General features: G+C 36.1%; 1 protein-coding gene across 2 annotated transcripts in view; it reads left to right on the top strand.

Annotated features, from left to right (window-relative positions):
- Positions 1–21,460, top strand: part of LOC137945334 (CHD3-type chromatin-remodeling factor PICKLE) — a 34,331-nt gene that overhangs the window by 612 nt on the left and 12,259 nt on the right. Inside the window, exons 2-21 of one of the 2 annotated variants that reach the window (XM_068791180.1) lie at positions 1,114–1,262; positions 1,891–2,028; positions 2,303–2,457; positions 2,760–2,921; positions 3,572–3,813; positions 4,433–4,528; positions 4,619–4,755; positions 4,851–5,063; positions 5,148–5,255; positions 9,796–9,846; positions 9,998–10,097; positions 11,215–11,357; positions 11,438–11,541; positions 17,596–17,734; positions 17,875–18,044; positions 18,170–18,236; positions 18,306–18,428; positions 19,982–20,091; positions 20,388–20,469; positions 21,143–21,361. In XM_068791180.1, the coding sequence (XP_068647281.1) occupies positions 1,116–1,262; positions 1,891–2,028; positions 2,303–2,457; positions 2,760–2,921; positions 3,572–3,813; positions 4,433–4,528; positions 4,619–4,755; positions 4,851–5,063; positions 5,148–5,255; positions 9,796–9,846; positions 9,998–10,097; positions 11,215–11,357; positions 11,438–11,541; positions 17,596–17,734; positions 17,875–18,044; positions 18,170–18,236; positions 18,306–18,428; positions 19,982–20,091; positions 20,388–20,469; positions 21,143–21,361 (2,706 nt within the window). In that variant the 5' untranslated portion in view covers positions 1,114–1,115. The remainder of the gene's footprint in view (positions 1–1,113; positions 1,263–1,890; positions 2,029–2,302; positions 2,458–2,759; positions 2,922–3,571; positions 3,814–4,432; positions 4,529–4,618; positions 4,756–4,850; positions 5,064–5,147; positions 5,256–9,795; positions 9,847–9,997; positions 10,098–11,214; positions 11,358–11,437; positions 11,542–17,595; positions 17,735–17,874; positions 18,045–18,169; positions 18,237–18,305; positions 18,429–19,981; positions 20,092–20,387; positions 20,470–21,142; positions 21,362–21,460) is intronic. The other variant, XM_068791181.1, reaches the window with a different exon arrangement.

Genomic DNA, 21,460 nt, shown 5'->3' with positions numbered 1-21,460 from the left:
CGGGAATAATTGTACAGATCTGTACGTGGGACGTGGAGAAATTTGGATTTCCTATTTCCATAGTTATCAAACCAGGGTTTATGGATTATAAAACAAGAGTCGTGCAACCTCTTACTGTCATATGTGGCTTAGGACATCAAAAAGGTATCCATGTGCAAATATATGAGAAACCTTGCAAATATAGTGAATATACACATTTTACAGAATGGTTTTGGAGGGAAAGTATTGAATGGTTGTTCTGTGTATTTCGAGCTGATTATGTCACTTAAACAGAGCATGTTTATCCCAGACTTATGTGAAACAGTGATCTTTGAAGTAGGAACCAAACTGTAACATCAGTTCATTTTTCTTTAACAACTCATATGAAGTGCTTCCCATTTTTTACTACGAAGAGGTGAAATTTTTTGGTATTGGCCATTAAAAAAAATAAAAAATTCTTTTGGATCGAGTTTGAAAAAGCTGGTATGGAAGAGCCTCCTAGAAAGGAGGACAGGAATACTTAGTCAGTCGTTCATGTGGTATATTACTATTAAGAACATGTTCTTCTTGTGGATTGAGCCTTTAGTTCAATGGTCACATGGGGGTTTCTTAATTTGCGATCTTGGGCTCAAGTCTCATTGATTCTCAGGTAGCTTGGATAGTTTTGTGCATCCATTTTTTCTTTTTCAAGTACAATTTCTTCTTGCATTTTAAAAGAAGAAATTTTGTGATTGGTGGTAACCGTGAGGGCATTTTAAAAGAATTCATGTTTTGTGATTGGTGGTAACCATGAGAATACATGCGTTTGCTTTCACTTTTTTGGAATTCATAAGGATCAAATGTTGTGTAATTGAAGAATCTTGGACATAAAAAAAAATCAAAATCAATAGTACAAATAAGTTCTGAATAATCAGCAAGTAGACAGTTGCGCTGTGCCTCTTTTTTGTGTATGCACAATCTTCTATTATAAATTTGGTTGTCTCTTTTTTCCTTTGTTATATTTGATTCAAAATGTCCTTGTGTATATCTTTATACTGCTACTGCCGATGAAAAACCTTTTGTTTGCCTTATTATTCTCAGGCGTCCTCATGAACATATGAAAGACATTTGCACTTTTCTTTTCTTTCTTTGTAGGTATGAGTAGTTTGGTCGAGAGACTCCGTACAAGATCTGAGAGGAAACCTTTGTATAATGACGATGAATTTGATGACGATTTAGAAATTGTACATGGAGGAAGAGGAACTGGTCAGACTAAAACTGAGCGGATCACTAGGGCAGATGCAGTAATATGTTTTTTTTTTTTTTAAATTGTGTGAATGTTCATTCTAAATTGTTGTTCAGTGATGTTTATTCTCTCATTTCTTTTTGAGAACAGTAAGAAATTTTATTAAGAGAAGAGGGACTCTATGTGGCTAGATTAGTATATAATTTTTTTTTCTAAACATAAGAATAATAGAAACCAATAAGCTTATACCATGTAATAAATTTGCAATTAAAATGAAATTGTTGTTGCTATATTTGCTTCTTTTGGTTAATATTTTTTTTTACTGTAATACTGTTTCGCAATGTAAGCTTCTTGGTTCTTTTATTTGTATACAGTTATGAATAGTATTACCTACTTCTCTCTTTAATCATCTTCTTTGAAAATTTTATCATTATGTCCTCGGAAGCTTATATATAATGTGTCTTGTATTCCAAATCCTTTTGCTCATATGTTGTTTTTGTTGCTCCCTTGTTTCATTAAACTTTCATACCTCGAGGAACATTGGTCAAATGAAACTTCATTTTCAGTGATAAATACTACTGGTTCTCCCCTTGTTTACCATCTCTTGTCCTGTCTGGAAATCTACATTTATGTACTTGGACATCATCCATTTTAATACTTTGACATAACACTTCTCGTTGGTGCAGAAAGATGGCTTATGTCAGGCGTGTGGAGAAATTGGAAGTCTTCTCAGTTGCGACACATGCACGTATGTCTACCATACAAAATGTTTACTGCCACCCTTAAAAGTTCCTCCTCCTGGTGGTTGGAGTTGCCCTGAATGTGTAGGTTCCTTAATACTGCTGCCAAGTTTTTTTGAGTTTGTTTATTTTACATCCCCTTTTGTTTATCTTCAATGTACTTGGTATGTTAAAAAGTGATAAATAATTTTGCTAGGATTTTATGTGTAATTTACATTTATCACTTTTTTATTAGACTCTCTCTCTCTCTCTCTCTCTCTCTCTCTCTCTCTTTTTCTCTCTCTTCCTAGGAAAATACATTTTCTTGTTATACGTAATCGATTTCTCTCACTGGTTGGGAGACCTTTTCTTGTCACAGGTTAGTCCCCTGAATGAAATTGATAAAATCTTGGATTGTGAAATGAGGCCTACTGGAGCTGATGAGAATGAAGCCTCAAAGCTTGGCTCAAAACAAAAATTTGTAAAACAATATCTTGTGAAATGGAAGGGGCTGTCTTATCTTCATTGCACATGGTAGTTGCAACTCCCTCCTCCCTCACTCTCTTTTTGTTTATTTGTATGTGTATGTGTTTTTGTTTATCCTTTGAAACTTAAAAAAGTTTCAAAGTCATTAAACCTTCTTTATTGATGTTTCTATTGTTAGTGGAGGCACAGGAAAAAGCTAGATTAATAAAAGTTGATTTTCTTTATTAAGTTCCCTTATATTATTCTTCACCATTACAAGCTTTATATTTGGGCATTCCTAGCTGAGCTCTATGACCCCATTGATTTGACACTAGGTTGATAATTGTTTTACCTGTCTATTAATTTTGCAGGGTGCCAGAGAAGGAGTTTCTAAAGGCATTCAAGGCAAATCCACGTTTAAGGTCTAAAGTGAACAATTTTCATAAGCAGATGGATTCTACTAGTAGCTCTGGAGATGACTGGGTTGCAATTAGGCCTGAATGGACAACAGTGGATCGAATTATAGCCACCAGGTTAAGATATATTGTTATAATCTGCCATTTAGTTAATTAAAGTTGTGTTTATTGCTTATAGTGAAGCTTCAATGACCTATAGCTGGTTGAAATCCCGTCTTTTTGTTCCTTGGAGAGAAGGGAGGTATTTTTGCTTGAAGGAATCTCTGTTTTCTTATTTCAAAATGTAAAATGCTCTCCTTTACTGCAGCCATCATGTTTGTCAATGTCCTTACTTGATCGAGACATCCTTTATTTATTTTCAGTGATTTTGAAGCTTGGGATCCTTGGATTTATTCCCCAGACCTTTGTTAAATTTGAACTGACTGCATGCTATTTTTTAATGACTGTAGTTGATTTTTTTTTAAATTTTAAATTGATTACATACAGGACACACTTTCTAAAAAAAATAAAAAAAATTACATACAGGACACCCCAAACCCATTTGAGATTTGAACCCGAGACTTCATGTCAAGAAACTTCACATGTGACCATTGTGCCATCTACCAAATTTGAATATTTTAGTTTTTCTTTAATTTGAATGTTTGCTGACCATGTACCTTCTATTTTATGAGACTCTTGATCTGTAGTATTTGGATATCAATAGCATCATATGAAACGTGTCATGTCTTTTAGATGTTGGTGATTACAAGTATAAGATATATTTGCAGGAGTGGTGATGATGAGCGAGAGTATTTTGTGAAATGGAAAGACCTCTCATATGATGAGTGTTATTGGGAAGTTGAGTCAGATATTTCTGCATTTCAACCTCAGCTTGATAGATTTCATGAACTTCAATCTAGAGCCAGGAAATCTTTCAAACAAAAGAACTCCATTCGTGATCGGAAAGAGTCGAAACAAAAGCACAAGGAATTTCAACACTATGACCATACCCCAGAATTTCTACCTGGAGGTATATGTAGTTTGTTTATAGTCATAAACAGTGTATTTTGTGTATTAGTGCTACTGCTGTCCTTTACTTTTTTTGAAAGTTTTTATTTTTATTTTTATTTATTGGATGATGATGATTTTATTTAAAGAATCAAAGAATACATGTAAGGGGACAGTGCATGCCTGCTTTGCTGTGATTCTGAGGAATCAAGAACTTGCATAATAAGTTGCTTTGTGTTTGGGCAACTGGCTTACAAATAGAAATGTTCTGCTGTGGATAAAAGATTGCAAAATCATCGCTGGGCATGCTCTTCTCATTTGATTTAGCGAGTTGATATTTGACCATCTTTTGACACTCAAGAAATAAGAAAAGCTTGAATTCTTTTACTGGTTTAACGAAATACCCTTCACTTAGTGGGCTTTGGTTGCTTCTGCTGTAAACATAGATATCTTATCTATAAGTCTCTTACATGAGTCGCCCTTCAGTTGTCCGCTCACATGCATACACTAATATACACAATGTACATCTATACATAGTTATATGAACATCAATATTTAAAGAAATTATCAAATTTATGGCTAATTTGGTTATTTTACTCGATTTAAATTTGACTTTCTTGGTTATTTTGGTGTTATTTAAGGCTCATTACACCCATACCAACTTGAGGGCTTGAACTTTCTACGATTTGCTTGGTCAAAGCGCACACATGTGATTCTTGCTGATGAAATGGGTCTTGGTGAGTTTCTTTGTCTGTGTGCTGTACATAAAAAAGTGTGAGGCAAACATTGTAGTTCTGCTGGTTAAGTTTTATTGTGGATGAATGCAGGAAAAACCATACAAAGTATTGCTTTTTTAGCATCTCTTTATGAGGAGAATCTCTTCCCTCACCTAGTAGTAGCTCCTCTTTCAACTCTTCGGAATTGGGAACGAGAATTTGCAACATGGGCTCCACACATGAATGTTGTATGTATAAATCCATTTTCAAAAAAAAATAAAAATGGAATCATTGACAAAATTCTTGTTGTTGTTTGATGTGGAATGTGTAATAATATATGTAGGTTTTATATGTTGGATCTGCCCAAGCACGCTCTGTTATAAAGGACTATGAGTTCTTTGCACCTATTGTCAAGTCAAAGAAACATAAGAAGAAATTTGGCTCTTGTATGAAGGAAAACAAGCAGAAAAGAATAAAATTTGATGTACTATTAACTTCATATGAGATGATAAACATGGATTCTGCTACTTTGAAACCTATCAAGTGGGAGTGTATGGTATGGTTCTTATTTAGCTTATTTGCTACACAATATGTGTTCATATTATTCTATCTACTTTCATGCTGATGATTTTTTATTTAGATTGTTGATGAGGGTCATCGTCTTAAAAACAAGGATTCAAAGTTATTCCTTTCCTTGAAAGATTATTCAACAAATCATCGTGTGCTTTTGACTGGGACTCCATTGCAGGTATTGTTTGTTTGGACATTTATTTTTTCCCCTTCCCTTTGCATAAAAAATTAAAATAATGTCTATTGATTTTTCTTTAAATTATTATTACAATTCATCGGCATGGGATTAGGGGTGGGAAATTTTGACCGAACCCCGTAAACCTACCCGAACCTGTTTATTTGACCTGAACCCAACCCGAGTTATAGATGGATCGGGCATGGTTAATTCCCTGATATGATTAATAAATTGGTTGGGTCAGGTTTGACAATAGGACCTAGCGGGTCCTAGTTTAATTGATCAAAAGAGCTAAAATTGGACCAAAAATTGGTTCAATATATTTAAACTAGACCTAGCGCATTGTTCTTTAATTTTTACTACTTAAAACAACTTATTTACTAGTAAAATTAATTTATAAATTTAAATCACTTATTATAAATAAATTTCTCATATTTTTGTGTATTTATTTTTAATATTTAAGTGGGTTAACTCGAACCTGTTCTGAAACTGAATGGGTTGGGTATGGGCCTATAGTTTAGACCCATTTAATAAATGGGATGGGTTTGGGTCAGCCCCATTTAATAATAGGTTTTAAGTGGACCGGACCTTCACTCTAACACCTTGTTGTGGAGGAAGACCCTTTTTAGCCAGGTAATGCACTCTTCACTCTTCTTAATAGCATTTACACCTTTTACTCAAAAAAAAAAGTGGACCCAACCTTGACCTGAATCAAATCCAACTCGAATTTGATCCATTGTCTCCCCTACATAGAGCCCTTAATATGAAACCAAATCTTAGTCAACACAAACCTCATCTATAGAAGTTCACTAACTGTATGAGCCATTGTTTGGTACTCTGCGTCTACTGCAGAGCAAACCACCACATTCTGTTTCTTACTCTTCAATATCATTCAATGATTTGTAACAAATACTCAATATCCAATGGTAGATTTCCTATTTGATTTAGACTTTGCATAGTTAGCATTGGAGTACCCCATAACTTCCAAATGATCATGTGATTTATATAGTAAGCCTTTCCATAGATCCGTTGGGCTACATCTTGCTATCTCGGAGTCTCCATAAATTGGCTTACCATACTCACAATATGACAATATCTCGTCTAGTTATAATTGCATATATAAGCTAACCCATAAGACTTCTATTCATAGTCTTGTCTCAAACCACCAAACTATCATAATCCAGAAGAGTTGGGTTGACTTCCATGGGTGTCTCAACTTGTTGTGTCCCTAATAAACCATATTCTTGTAACATGTCTATGTCATATTTTCCTTGTGATTAAAGAATTCTTGCCTTACTCTTAGCCATCTCAATAACAAGAAAATACTAAAGGGATCCTAAATTCTTTGCTTAAAAAAGGCCTTTGAGATACTCTTTGATTTTTTCAATCCCTTTTGCATCCTCCCTAGCACGACAATGTCATCCACATATACTATCAAGGTCACAACTCCAAATGATCTCTTCTTAACAAACAAGTAATGATCACAATAACTCTTGGAGAACTCAAAGGACATTTAATTTTATTGATTTTTAATAATCCATACCTTTTTTTTTTTAGAAATGATGATTTTATTAAGAGGAAAGCAATGCCAAAAGGCTACAAAACTCAAGGGAAAGATCCCATAACAATAAGAGAGTGAAGGGAAGCTCCCTGCATAGTAAGGACATCAACAACAAAATTAATAGATCTAGGAATGTGAGATCAAATATAATAAAAAAAAAGAAGCTAAATCCATGATCTCGAAGAAAATATCCCAGTGGTGATAAGGAGGAGCGAAAGCTTGAGCACACTAGCCAATCACTACTTTGGAGTCCCTTTCAATCTGGAGAGGACTATGACTCTAGTCACAAAAAATGAGAAGGTTATGGAGAAGATTCGAAAGCTCAGCCATTGTCGAATCAACAATCTCAAGGGTGCCAGCAAAGGATATGATCTGATTACCTATTGAATTCCGAATGACACCACCAAAGACCGCTAACCCCGAATTGCTGAGAGAAGCACCATCAAAATTAAGCTAGAGAAATCTGGGACGGGGAGGCTGCCATTCCTGGATGAGGGGAGGGGGGTTATGGAGAAGACCCGAAAGCTCAGCCATTGTCGAATCAGCAATCTCAAGGGTGCCAGCAAAGGATATGATTTGATTACCTATTGAATTCCGAATGACACCACCAAAGACCGCTAACCTCGAATTGTTGAGAGAAGCACCATCAAAATTAAGCTAGAGAAATCCGGGACGGGGAGGCTGCCATTCCTGGACGAGGGGGGGGGGGAGACCGTCGATCCCAAGAAAGGAGAGGAAACCTTCTTGGTGCGCAGCCAAGAAGATTTGTGCCCCACAATAATGTCAACAACTCGCTCAATAGCCTCAAATTTTCTTTTGAATCTCCTAGAATTCCTTTCAGCCCACAGACCCTACGAGATATAAGCCACACAAGCAGAAATTGGCAATTTCCCAAACCCCAACAGAACAGTGCCCAAGAGCATCTTTCTAATAGAAATCAAATCCACATGCATGCAGAATTGAAAACCAATGTGGTGACAAACTGATTCCTTTTCCAGTCCTCAAAGGATGCAAAGGGGATTGACTGATCTCTGCCGGAGATTGTTAGTTGTAAGAATTTTGTTGAGACATGCACTCCACATAAAGAATTTAACTTTAGGAGGAGCACACATACGCTAGGTGAAAGTCACATCATGCACAGTAAATGGATGAGACCAACCTCTTTATTAACCCATGCCTTTGGACTTTGTTTTAGACCATAGATGGCTTTCTGTAGCTTACAGACTTTATCAACCTTCCTTGGACAACATACTTTGGAGGTTGCTTTACATACATTTATTCTTGCAAGTTTTCATATAAAAAGGTATTTTTAATGTCTAGCTGAAACAACAACCATCCTTATTGCCACAAAAATCAGATTAGGCCCAAAACTTAAGCCAACCATAGGAGAGAATGACTCAAACACATTTATGCTATAGGTCTGGGTATAGCCTATTACCTCTATCCTTGTTTCATACTTTTCAATTGACCCATCGACATTATATTTGATTGGATAAACCCAATGACAACCCACAATAGTAGCATTAACTGGTGGATCACATAGTGCTCAAGTACCTCTAGGAAGTAAAGTATCCAGCTCGACATCTATGGCCTTCTTGCAATGTGGGGGAAGGCAACACCTCTTGTATAGAATGAGCAATAAACACAAGGACAAAGACAAGGTAAAAGGCTTGAAAGAAAACCCCAAGAATCAAATGCAACATATTGGGAGAGTGGAAGTTGGGTGCAAGAGTGAACATCCTTCCTAAGAGCAATAAGAAGGCCTAAATCACTTATCTCAGGAGTTGTAGGTGGAGATGATATTGGTAGAGATGGAGAAGAGGGACCTCCACTCGCTGTCTTTGGAGGCTTCATTTGTTGATAAACCTGAAATTGCTTTTGTATTGTAGTAGTATTTGGGTAAGGAGCATCCTGCCACTAGAACAGGTAGAACAATATGAAGGTCGATAGACAAGGACTCATGAGACTCAGTGGATGATGAAACAAATGTCACATTGAACATTGCATAAGTTGTATTGGTGAGGCTCTTAACACTTGTAACCCTTTTGATGCCAAGAATAACTAAGGAACACACATTTGACCGACTTGGGAGACAATTTATCAATTGATGAACTAAGAACATAAACAAAACAAACAACATCAAACACATGAGGACAAAGATCAAACAACTTACTCTGAGGTTTTTAAACTTTAAAGGGATATACCCCCCAATACTTATAAGGCATGTGACCAATGAGCAAGTATACATCAAGGACAACATTACCCTAATAGGGTTTGCGAACCTGCATCTGAAATAAAATGGTTCGAACAATGTCTAATATAATTCAATTTGTCTTTTTTGCCACCCAATTTTATTGTGGGGTATTTACATATGGTGACTGATGTATAATATCATTGGATGCACAAAAAGAGTTGAATTTGTGACTCATAAATTCTTAACTTATTGTTAGATAGACGAACTTGAATTGAAACACCAAACCGATAATTTATTTCATTATAAAATTTTCAAATACATCAAAGACTTAAAATTTCCATGAGATGAGTGTGGGAATTGGCTGAAATGAGTAGGAGATTACCCTTCAATTATTTCAATTAAGGGAGCTAGCAAATGAGAAGTTTCATGTTATACCATAAAAATGATGGAATGCATAATAGCAAGACACTCCAACTTATTTTTCTTGTTTTCCATGTGTTACATACGATGAGGTGTTCATGTTATATATATAGATATTGAAGCTTGTGTTATTATAGGAGGGATTTAGAGGGCCTTTTTACTAATTCCAGTTTTATTGTACTAGTTAGTTTCTTAATTCAAAATAAAAACATCATGTTTGACCCGGTCTCATTCTCTCTTCTCTAACTTTTACTGAGCTTCTACTTGAATCTGGAGGCTTGTTTCTTCTGTAGTTGTTTGTTTTCAGTTCAGATTATTTTATCTTCAGATTGATTTATGTTTTTTTTTTTGGGGGGGGTTTTTTCCAGAACAATTTGGACGAACTATTCATGCTCATGCACTTCCTTGATGCGGGAAAGGTCGGCATTACTCATGATTTTAAGTGCTTACTCTCAGCTAAAGTTGCTATATTTTTTAGTATCATTCTATTCATAAAATTAAAAAAAAATCTGGATTCATGTGATTCTGAACACTGTCTAACAGTGAATATTTTGTTCAAACTATTGGTAGTTTGCTAGCTTGGAGGAGTTTCAGGAGGAGTTCAAGGACATTAATCAAGAGGAGCAAGTTGTGCGGCTTCATAAAATGCTGGCCCCACATCTTCTTCGGAGTATTGTTTTTTCACTCTTTATTCATTTTGGCAATTCTAAAAAAAATGAGTTTTTTTTTTTTTTTTTTTTGTGAAAGGACGAAGGGATTGTTTTTTTTGTCATTTGACAAAAAAAGGCTTGTTTTCATTTTTGTCACTGCTAAAGATGATGACTGTTGCAAAGAACAATTGTTTATTATATGCATGGTTGAAAAGGTTCTGTTGTTGTTGAAGCATTTTCAAATGCTAAGACACTTTTGTTTGATCTGACTAAAGCTAGTATAATAGCAGAAATAGTTGTGAGATGGGGGCGGCAATAACCTGCTATATATATGTGTATATATATATATATATATATATATATATATATATATATATATATATATATATATATATTTATATCTAAAGGAGTATGAATGTAAGTACATCTAAACTTAGGTGCACCCAATTTTCAAATTGATCATTTAATTTGAATTAAATGACATAAAATTTGATTTATTCTCATTCTACTTTTATTTGTTATCCCATGTATTTATGTCGATATTCCTTTAGATTTTTCTTATTTTATCAATTTTTGTATTATAAAATGGAGATTTATTGTAAATATGATGAAGTAATAACACTTTTGTAAATATTGTAACTTTTTTAAGAAAGAAAAAGTTGGGTGTAACCTAAGGTTGGCTGGACTTGATTCCACCTTCTTTTCCTTCAGTATCCACATAACTTTCTGTTGGGTGTGAGCTGCGGTGGGTGCTGATGATACTCCTCCCTATATAAGAAGACATTACAGGAGGAGTCTTGGTCAAGACATCCTGGTTGGCTAAAAATCCGATTTGGGAGCTTGCCCAAGATGTCCTGTAAAAATGAGACACCCACCCCTAGGATTGACTAGATGTCAAGGTTTCACCATACTTTAAGTGGCTGTCTTGGGGGCTAATCAAACATGGATGACTTCTTCTTTGGGCTAGTGGTGCTATTTGATTTCATGTTTTAGCTTAGCTATTTGAGCAGGTGTTCCTTGTTTGTTCATTATAGATTAACCTAATTGTCATTCTATTCCTTATGGTAATTGTAGAAGAAAAAGTGGTTCTAATTTTGCTGAAGAAATTAATGATTGATTTATATTTTCCTTGTGTAGGAGTAAAAAAGGATGTAATGAAGGATCTTCCACCAAAGAAGGAGCTCATTTTGCGGGTGGAATTAGGTAGCTTGCAGAAAGAATATTACAAGGCCATTTTGACTCGTAATTATCAGATACTAACGCGTAAAGGTGGTGCACAGGTACTCTCTCTCTCTCTCTCTCTCTCTCTCTCTCTCTCTCTCCAAATTGATCATTTAGAAGTAATATATGTGGGTTCCAGGTTTCACTTAATAATGTAGCTATGGAGCTTCGGAAACTATGCTGCCATGCCTACATGTTGGAAGGTGTTGAACAGGAAATTGAAGATGCAAGTGAAGCTTTCAGGTGAATCTGCAATTATAGTCTGTACTGTATTAGAGTATCCTCCAATGTTCAATAAATTTAGGTGTATCTTGATTAGCAAGATACTGATCAAGAATTAGATTTTGAAAAATGATTCATGTTAATCTCTTGAACATTGTGAAGTCAAGATAGTGTATGTTTAAAAAGTTTCCCAACCTTCTTCTTCTTCTTCATTTTTTTTTTCTCGGAGAGAGTGTGTATGAGTTTTATGGAGAGGTGAGAAAGGGTTACACCAGACCTTCCAAAAAAGAAAGGAGGGTAACAAAGGAAAAATTCACAACATTGAGAACTTGAAATAAATTGCTAAATCCTGAAAGAAGAAAGTTTGAAGAAGAGAAAAAAGGAGAAGAGAGAGAGGAGACGAAGGTGTGTTGGAAGCAGCACCTTTGTAGGTGTGAGAAGTCTACCCCTAACCCTTTTATATTAAGTGATTTAAGTAAAAAATACATAAGATGACTAAATTGCCTCTCTAGGACTCCTTTATATGAAAAGCTAATTAAAGCAGAAAATAGCTAAAGTAAAATAAATCCAATGACACCTTATCACATTTTCAAAAAAATAAAAATGATGCCCTATCACTTAACAAGAATCATATTGCTTAGAGAGGCGACATGTACACATGTAAAAATAATATTCCTTGACTTGACCAAAATCTGGACCATAAATATTATGAAGGCACAACTTGTTAAAAAATATTGTAAAATCATGTTTCCCTAGGAATTTTGTAAAGATATCACCAAGCTTATCGATTGACTGCACATATGAAATAGAAAATTTACCACTCATTAGGGCATCTGGAATAAAAAAGCAATCCACCTCAATATGTTTTGTCCTCTCATGAAATATAGGATTTTTCACAATGAAGATAGCAGTTTGATTACCACATCCCATTATCATAGGTCCTTGAACTTCACTACTACTTCACTAACACAACCTTAAGCCACATATGCTCGTTGGCTGTATGGGTCATGGCTCTATCCTTGGCCTCAGCATTGGATCGAGTAACGACCATATACTTCTCTCTTCCTACTCACAAGGTTACCTCTACAAATTTGCAGTATCCTGACGTAGACTTCTTGTCAAGCTCTTTGACCAACATATCGACATTTGAGTACCTCTTTACTTCAATGGGCTCATGGGACTTTTAGAGAAGTCTACTTAGAGCTCCTTAGATACTTCGAAGTCCTTTGTACAGAAAATAAATGAGACCTAGGATTTTCCATAAATTGGTTTACCATGCCAATTGCAAAAAAAAATGTCTGGTCTGTCACTATGGCGTAGAGAAATTAACCAGTTAATCTCTTGTATTCTATATTATCTCTCATTAATGGACTATAATCATCGTGTAATTTAGGTTGACCTCTATATTATATGAACTAATTTTGATCCTAGTAGCCCATACTCTTCTAGCAAATCTATAGTATATTTCTATAGGGACAACACCACTCCATCCTTTCCTTGTGCCAATTCTATACCCAAAAATAGCACAACTGTCCGAGATCTTTTGTTTGAAAATGTTGCTCAAGCTAATGCATAACTTTTTTAATACCCACTTTATGACTTCCTAAGAGGAGGATGTCTTCTGTATAAACAATCAACACTACAACTCTAGAAGTATGTCTACAAACAATGAATGATCATAATGATTGAAAGAGAAATCGAAAGCAGAGACCACCCAACTAAACTTCTCACCACACTTTAAGACTTTGCTTCAACCTATAGATTTCCTTATGTAATTAGTACTGCTAGTCTTGCCTTGAGCAACTTACCCTAGAGGTTATTCCGTATATACGTCTTTTAGCTCCAATATAAGAAGATATTTTCGATGTCCAACTGATATAATTACCATCCTTTATTTACAACCATCAAATTAAGTATACGAACAGAATTGAGCCATGCCAAGAGAGAGAATGTACCAAAGAATCCACACCATAAGTTTGGGTGTAGTCTTTGGCACTAAACTGGCCTTATAGTGCTTAATAGACCCATCAACATTATATTTTACAGTATACACTTATCAACATCCCACAGTAGTGCATCAGGAGGGGGTTCACAAAGGCTCTATTTACCCCTAGATAGTAAAGCCTCCTTTTGATCATCCGTGGCTGCCTTCCATCTTGGTAATTCAAGCTTCCTACACAAGGTGAGGAATAGAGACTAAAGACAATGAAGTAGCAAAAAATCGAATGAGATGAGAGATTATCAAAGGAGACATACTTGGAGATGGGATGTCTAGTGCATGTACAGACTCTCTTCTTTAAAGCAATACGAAGGTCTACTTCATCTTCATTAGTACCTTCAGATGTTGAAGGAGATGATGAGGAAGAAGTTGGGGCTGACCATCTTGTACTGTAGCATGTGAAGGCTTCTTTGAGGGCCAAAGAGAATTCTTAAGAACCATACCATACCACAACCATTTGTAGAAGTATGCTTCCTGCATTGATACACGTGCAAAAATCTTTAGTAGACTTCTCCACTTGGGGCAGGGTTACATTCCTAAAAGAATACATCCCTAGACATGAAATAAGGGACATGCTAAAGAAGGTAACAGCAATGTAACATATAATATTTCAAAAAAAAATGTAACATATAACTTTTTGGTTTTAGGGTCATGGTACTTGTACCCTTTTTGATTTCATGGATACCCAAACAATACACACTTGACGGATCTCAGAGAAGTTTTGTCAACCAAAGACCCAATTACATGGATAAAGTATGAACATTGTTCATAAAAAAAAAAAGTATGAACATTCAAAAACCTGAGAACAAGTATCAAGCAAGGTTCCCTTAGGTTGAAGAATCTGAATAGGAATGCAGCCACACAAAATGGTGGGCATGTGATTAATCAAGTAACATGCAGTGACAATGCATCCCCCTATAAGGCTTAGGAACCTTCATTTGAAACATAAGAGTCTTAACAACATCTAGTAAGTGATGATTTTTATATTCAACAACCCAATTTTGCTGTAGAGTATAGGGACAAGATGTGTGATGCAAAATGCCATGGGCAGAACTCCAGGCAAAAATTCTTATTGACGAATTCTAGTCGATTGTTAGTATGCAGAATTTTGTGAGAAGCACCAAACACTTCAGATTTTTCCTTGAAGAGATACACCCACGTGACCTGACTGTTCATCAATGAAAGACAAAAAGTACTTAAAACCAAAGATGGTGGGTACCCTATATGGGCCCACATATCAAAATGACCTAACTCAAAGACATGACTACTTTATGACTACTGGATGGAAGCAATGCTCTATGATGCTTCCCAAGTTGACAAGCCTCACAATCGATTGATTAAGAAGGAGAAAAAGGAATGAGAGAGTGAATCTTAGCTGGAGATGGATGTCCCAATCAAAGATGTCATTAGTATGAAATTTTTTTTGCTTGAAGTGCATCAGTCATTTGTGATCCTTCTAGGTAGTACAGCCCATCACGTTCTTGTCCCTTCACCAATCACCCTCTTCACCCTCAAGTCTTGAAAAACACAACTGGAGGGAGAAAATGTTACTGTGTAGTTTAAGGTCTTGATCACTTGACTTACAGATATTAGATTGGTGTTAAATGGGAACATATATAAGATAGAAGGCAAAGACAAATTTGATGTGGCTTGAACCACTCTCCCCTTGAACACTAGAAGTGGAACCATCAGCTAACACGATTGATTTATGGGAACACATACCTAACATGTGTACTGAAGCACCCACATCAATGACCTAAATAGGAGAGGAAAACATATGTAAGGCAGACATACCTGAAGTAGCTAGGGTGGCACTGGTAGTGGAAGGAGGATCAGGGACCAAACCACTAGAAGAAGAGGACATCAGCCCTAACTTTTGATCTAATTTCTGAATTTGATTCTGAATAAATGCTACGGGCTCATCATTTCCGCTACTTCCGGGAACATCTATCACACTGGAATTGGCCCATGCAAACTTCCTAAATTTTTCCCAACATTTGTTCTTCCACAATGGATGCACATTCTATCTACTTGACCTCTACTACTACTAGCCCCATCTCTGCCTTGACCTCGTCCACCACTTCCACCCTCACTTCCTCTTACACTTTCGTTCTATTGGGTGTGGGAACATAATTAATTGCAGACACATTAGCTGATTTAAAATCCTTATCACCAAAAGTAACTGCACCTTCAATCCTTAGAACTCTGGAGAAAACCTTTTCTAAAGTAGGTAAATCATCGTTGGACAATAATTTAGCTTGAGTGGCATCATATGCTGATCCTAAACCATGTAAAAATCGAACAACCTGCATCTGATTTTTTTCGTTTTCAACTCTCCTGCATCAATAGTAAAAGGATGATAGACACTAATTTCTTGAAGAACAACCTGCATCTCACCAAAGTACTCGGTCACACTTTTACTTCCACATGTCATACTACAGTAAGGAGAATATATTTCATAAATTCTTGACATGTTATTTTGATGGGAATATAGGGATTCGAGAGTCTTCCACATGCCTTTGGCAGTTTTGTAAGTCATAATCTGGGAACCAATCTTGGTCTCTACACTATTCACTAGTCAAGTCATCACTTGATTATTGTTTGATTTTCAGTCATATTCATTGGTTTTGGGGGATCATCATTAAGATATTTAAGCTTCCTTTTTAGCCCCAAGGGACATCTGGACAGAATTGGTGCAATACATATAGTTTGAATTATTCAATTTGGCCAATGTAATCTGAATTGAGGTAGAATCCTTATTAATCTCATTTTTTTTGAATTCCTAGCAGGGATAACAACTTCACCTTGTTCTGCCATTTATCAGTTTTTTCTCACAAACGGCGATCACCAACTGCCAATAGACAAGAAAAAGAATAATGCATAGACAACTAATAGTCTTCAAATATAGTATGCATAAGCAGTATGTAACCCTAGGCAGAAATCTCAATCCACCAGTACTCAATCGCAATCACCAAGTACTTAAACATGTCCCACTAGCATATTACTATAGTTAAACTATTGTTCTCAAAAAGAAAAAAGCTAAACTGTTCCAATTAACATTTTATCACCAAGTAACAGCAAAGCAACTGTTTTTTTTAATGTCTATTTAGACATAGAAACCCAGAACCACAGCAGTTATGAGTCTAGAAATAAGGTTCAGTATAGAATTAACAGCTTCTGCAGCACATCGGGCAATGAACTAACAGGTCAGTCTCAAAGAAGAAGATCAGAGCAGAAAAAAACAGAAATCCTTCCTTGTAAGAAGTCACAGATAGCAGGAAAGAGAAAAAAACAGAAACTTGAACTTCCTTTTGGATCTTCTGCTCTCATACAATGTTAAATCCTGCAAGAAGGAAGTTGAAGAAGAGAAGAAGGAGAAGGGAGAGGGAGAAGGAGAATACAGAGAGAGAGAGAGAGAGAGAGAGAGAGGAGAGAAAGGTGCGTTGGAAACAGCATGTTGTTAGCAGTCAGAAATCGACCCTTAACCATTTTATATTAAGTGACTTAAGTAAAAAATACATGAGATGACTAAACTCTAAGCTGCTCTCTAGGACTCATTTACATAAAAAGCTAATTAAACCAACAAATAACTAAAATAAAACAGATTCAGTGACACCCTATCTCTAAACAAGAACCATATAACCTAGAGGGGCCACATGTACATATGTAAAAAGATCAAAATGCCCCTGAATTCTAAACAAAAAATGAATTACAGCTTGTGATGAGATAACTAGTTCTGGGAGGGAAATGCCTGCTCCAGTAAGGCTATATGTGGATTCTCCCACTAAGAACATCTAGTATCACATCTATCAGATGTCTGTGCGTCCTGAGTAGACTTTAAACAGTCATGTAACAATTTACTGGGTCTGATTCTCCTCTAAAAACAATTCTGGATCATTTCTCTCTATATTGAGTTGATGGTATGAATTTGATCGAGTAAGATTACATCTCCTGAATAATTAATATAATAAACATATACATATTGTACTTTCTCAAAAAAAATTACTTTCTCAAAAAAATATACATATTGCATGGTTAAATTTAATTAGTATTAATCAACTATAACAATTTTGTAGAAAGTTACTGGAATCTTCTGGAAAATTGCATTTATTGGATAAGATGATGGTGAAGCTCAGAGAACAGGGGCATCGGGTGCTTATCTACACTCAGTTTCAGCACATGTTGGACTTGCTGGAAGATTACCTTACTCATAGGGTATATGCAGAAAATTTCTTCACTTTTTTTTTCCTTTATTTTTTTTTTTAAGTGCTTGACCATTTAATTATTTTAGATACTACCCGTGTTGATTATTTACTCTTTTTCTAAAATTATTATTTTTCTGTTCTGTTTATAAGAAATGGAACTATGAGAGAATTGATGGGACAGTTAGTGGAGTAGAGAGACAAGTTCGAATAGACCGTTTCAATGCAAAGAATTCCACTAGATTCTGTTTCTTGCTGTCAACACGAGCTGGAGGGTTGGGCATAAATCTTGCAACTGCAGACACAGTTATAATATATGACAGGTGTGAGTCAATAAAGCTCCACATTCGATTTTTCCAGAGCTAGTAGTCATTCTCATTAAAAAGAAAGTTATTAGTTATGCTTTTCAATGACTTATATTCTGTCTGCTTGTGTTGCATTACTGCAGTGACTGGAACCCTCATGCTGATTTGCAAGCGATGGCCAGGGCCCATCGACTAGGTCAAACTAATAAGGTTGGCTCACCGTTTGCTTCTGTGATATTGCATGAAGGATTGATGGTGATTTCTGATCTTGTGGTGCAGGTGATGATATATAGACTTGTAACTAGAGGAACTATTGAGGAGAGGATGATGGAGATGACTAAGAAGAAAATGATTTTGGAGCATCTAGTTGTGGGGCGCATGAAGAATCAAATGTTGAATCAGGTGACTTTCTTTGTCTTGAATATCAATTACACATGCACACTATACCTAATATCCTGGTGAGAATTGAACTGGAAACCTCACAATGAAAACCTGCCTAGTGGCCATTGAACTAAAGGTGCAATCTACAAATTGGGTAACTTTCAATTTTAAACATATGTCCCTAGTTTCTTTGGGAGTAGCAGATAACGCTATATTGTTTTTTAAAATAGTGGTTTTCTTTATTTAGAAAGGGAACATAACATAAAAGTCAATCCCTCCCAGAGAAGGGAGGCAAAAGATTGAAAAAAAAGCAGTAGACAGCAGAGAACTTCAAAATACAAGGTTCAGGAGACAACAAGCTGTGCACAATCAGTAAACGAGCTTCCTCCTTGAAAAGTGAGTTTGTGGTGTTAAAGTGAGCTGATCTCACGGGTGCTGGACCATAGTTCTTTGAATGCGTTATGTAGTTAGGAGGGCGGTGCATATGGGAAACAATGTATTCTAGATGTGGGAGAAAGCAGCACAAAATCCTACTTTAATATTTGGCCTCTTTTATTATGTAAGCAAATACTGTTTATTCTTCTTTTAGTATATACATAAAGAGAGAAAGAATGTTAGTCAAGCATCTTCTTTTAGGAAAAACTTGTTGTGGGATTATGCTTTGTGAAAGTCTATGGTAAGTCTATGCTGAGCAGATTTTTGTTAGTGACTTGGGCCTTTGGCTCAATGGTCATAAGAGGGTGTGTGTGTAATCAACTTGATGGCTTCAATGATATCAGTGGCAGCTCCTTACGCTTCAGTTGGTCTTCCATTGCTTGCCTTTAGAAAACCTTAAACCTAAGATCATGGTCGAATGGTCTCCCCCATGAGGGCACTATCAAACTTAACTTTGATGGCTTCTCTCTTGGTAATTTGGGACCTGCTGGTTTTGGATGTGTGCTCCGTGATTCCTCGGGTGCTTTTCTTGCATCCTATGCTGCGCCGCTGGGCATGACAGATTCCACCATTGCTGAGCTTCAAGCTCTTAAGCATGGGTTGAAGATTTCATAGATCACTTTGAAGCCTTTTTTTGTGGAAGGAGACTCCTCATTTGTCATTTGTTGGTGCTCGGGCGAAGAAAGACCCCCTTGGCACCTTGGGCCTTGTTTTTTGAAATTCAGGAACTCTTTTTCCCAGTTTGTTCTTGGTCTTACGTTCTCTGCTCAACAAATTGTTTAGTCGACTCAGCCAAAGAAGGGGGTTGACTCCAATCCCTCCCTCATTATAAGCGTCCCCCCCCCCCCCCCCCCCCCCGTTTGTTTGTGTGTTTGTTCCCGGGGATTAATAAATTGCTCTTTAAAAAAATAAGAAGTAAAGGGCCACTATAAAGGTGATCCAGTTTTGACTATTAGAAATTTGACCTGGTCTCCACAGGCCCACATGCTTTACCGACATTTACAACTTATGTTAGGTTGTATAAGGCAAGGTCAGTGAGAGAGAAACTAGGTTAGATACTCTTCAAAACCTCAGAAATGTATTGATTAGTGATCAATTTCTATGAGATGCCATATTCACAGTTTAAATTTGATCTATAGGAAGAGTTGGATGATATCATAAGGTATGGTTCAAAGGAACTGTTTGCTGATGAGAGTGATGAGGCTGGAAAGGCTCGCCAAATCCACTATGATGATGCTGCCATTGATAGGTAAGATACATGCTGTTTGCATCTTGTTTGAATTTGGTTGGGGTAGTGAAAAAAGAGAACAAAAAAATAAGTATCTGGCTCTGTAAACTCATTTCTATCTGCAACTTGTAATTTTCTTTTCTTTTCTTTAGTTTTTTCAATCAAAGAGGGTCTTAATGATTTTAATGATAGTTTTTTTTTTAAAAAAAAGGGTATTAATGATTTTTATTTCATGAATTGCTAGAATTAGTTGAAACTACCCATAATTCTGGTATTACTTTTTTTTTTTAATTTTGATTTTTTTTATTTTGTGATAGATTGCTTGATCGTGATCAAGTAGGCAATGAAGAAGCTTCAAATGATGATGAAGAGGAGGATGGTTTTCTAAAGGCTTTTAAGGTGACAGTGTCTTTCATCATTTTACATATATTTGTTTCTTAGCATAACTATAATTTTTTCAGCAAGTAACACAGTAGATTGTTGCTTATTCAGTTGAAAGGACAAAATGACCCTGTAGGTTTCTTTTAATGAAATGATCAGTTGCCATTCAGAAAATGACCTGCCTAATGGGAATCATGTGATAACCTATCGAATTTAAGACCATATCGCTAAGAACATTACGTTGATCTCGGCCCTAATCAATTACATTTTTTTAGTCTATTATGTTATAGTTTGCCTCTTTGATATGTTCTCTCTATTGTTATTCTGTCTAGACCTTGCAGTGATATATGTTTTTCAAAATGTTTGTAGAATGAATTGCTCCTTCAGCAAGATTTTAGAATTATTCTATATATGAAGTGTTGAATTGTGATTAAATTTTGTGAGATAAAACAGAGCCATTATAGTAGAGAGAAAATTCTACAAGAAGTTGTTCTATCAGCTCCCTCTTTTTGCAAACAAATGAGCCATCAAGATAACTGATAATGATATTCTTCTTCTTTGTATATATCCAACATAAAAAAGGCATGTGGAGGCTTAACAAGGAGAATTGCAAGATATGATTTTTGTGCCCTTTTTTATGCCAAGTTTCACTTCTGCTGCGCTGAAAATTTAGGGACTTTTACATTTGCAGGTGGCAAATTTTGAATATATAGATGAAGTAGAGGCTGAGGCAGCTGCTGCTGCTGTAGCTGCTGCTGCTGAAGAAGAGGAGGCAAAGAAGCAGTCAGCTGCTACTAGACCAAATGCAGAAAGAGCAGCTTACTGGGAGGAGTTGTTGAGGGACAGATGTGATATGCATCGCAGTGAGGAAGCCTCCTCACTTGGCAAGCGGAGACGAAATCAAAAGCAGGTGAATTTCATTGTGCTCTTCTTTTGTCTTAAAAGGCTTCGATCCATGTGGGTTTTACTGTAGTCTTCCACATTAAACTAGATTTTCATTCTATTCTAA

The sequence above is a fragment of the Aristolochia californica genome, unplaced genomic scaffold (genome assembly GCF_029961685.1).
Source record: "Aristolochia californica isolate CCGP_79_NKW_82.1479 unplaced genomic scaffold, dmAriCali1.0.hap1 SCAF_12, whole genome shotgun sequence".
NCBI lineage: Eukaryota > Viridiplantae > Streptophyta > Magnoliopsida > Piperales > Aristolochiaceae > Aristolochia > Aristolochia californica.
The sequence above is the reverse complement of the archived record's forward strand: the minus strand, read 5'-3'. Positions and strand labels throughout refer to the sequence as shown.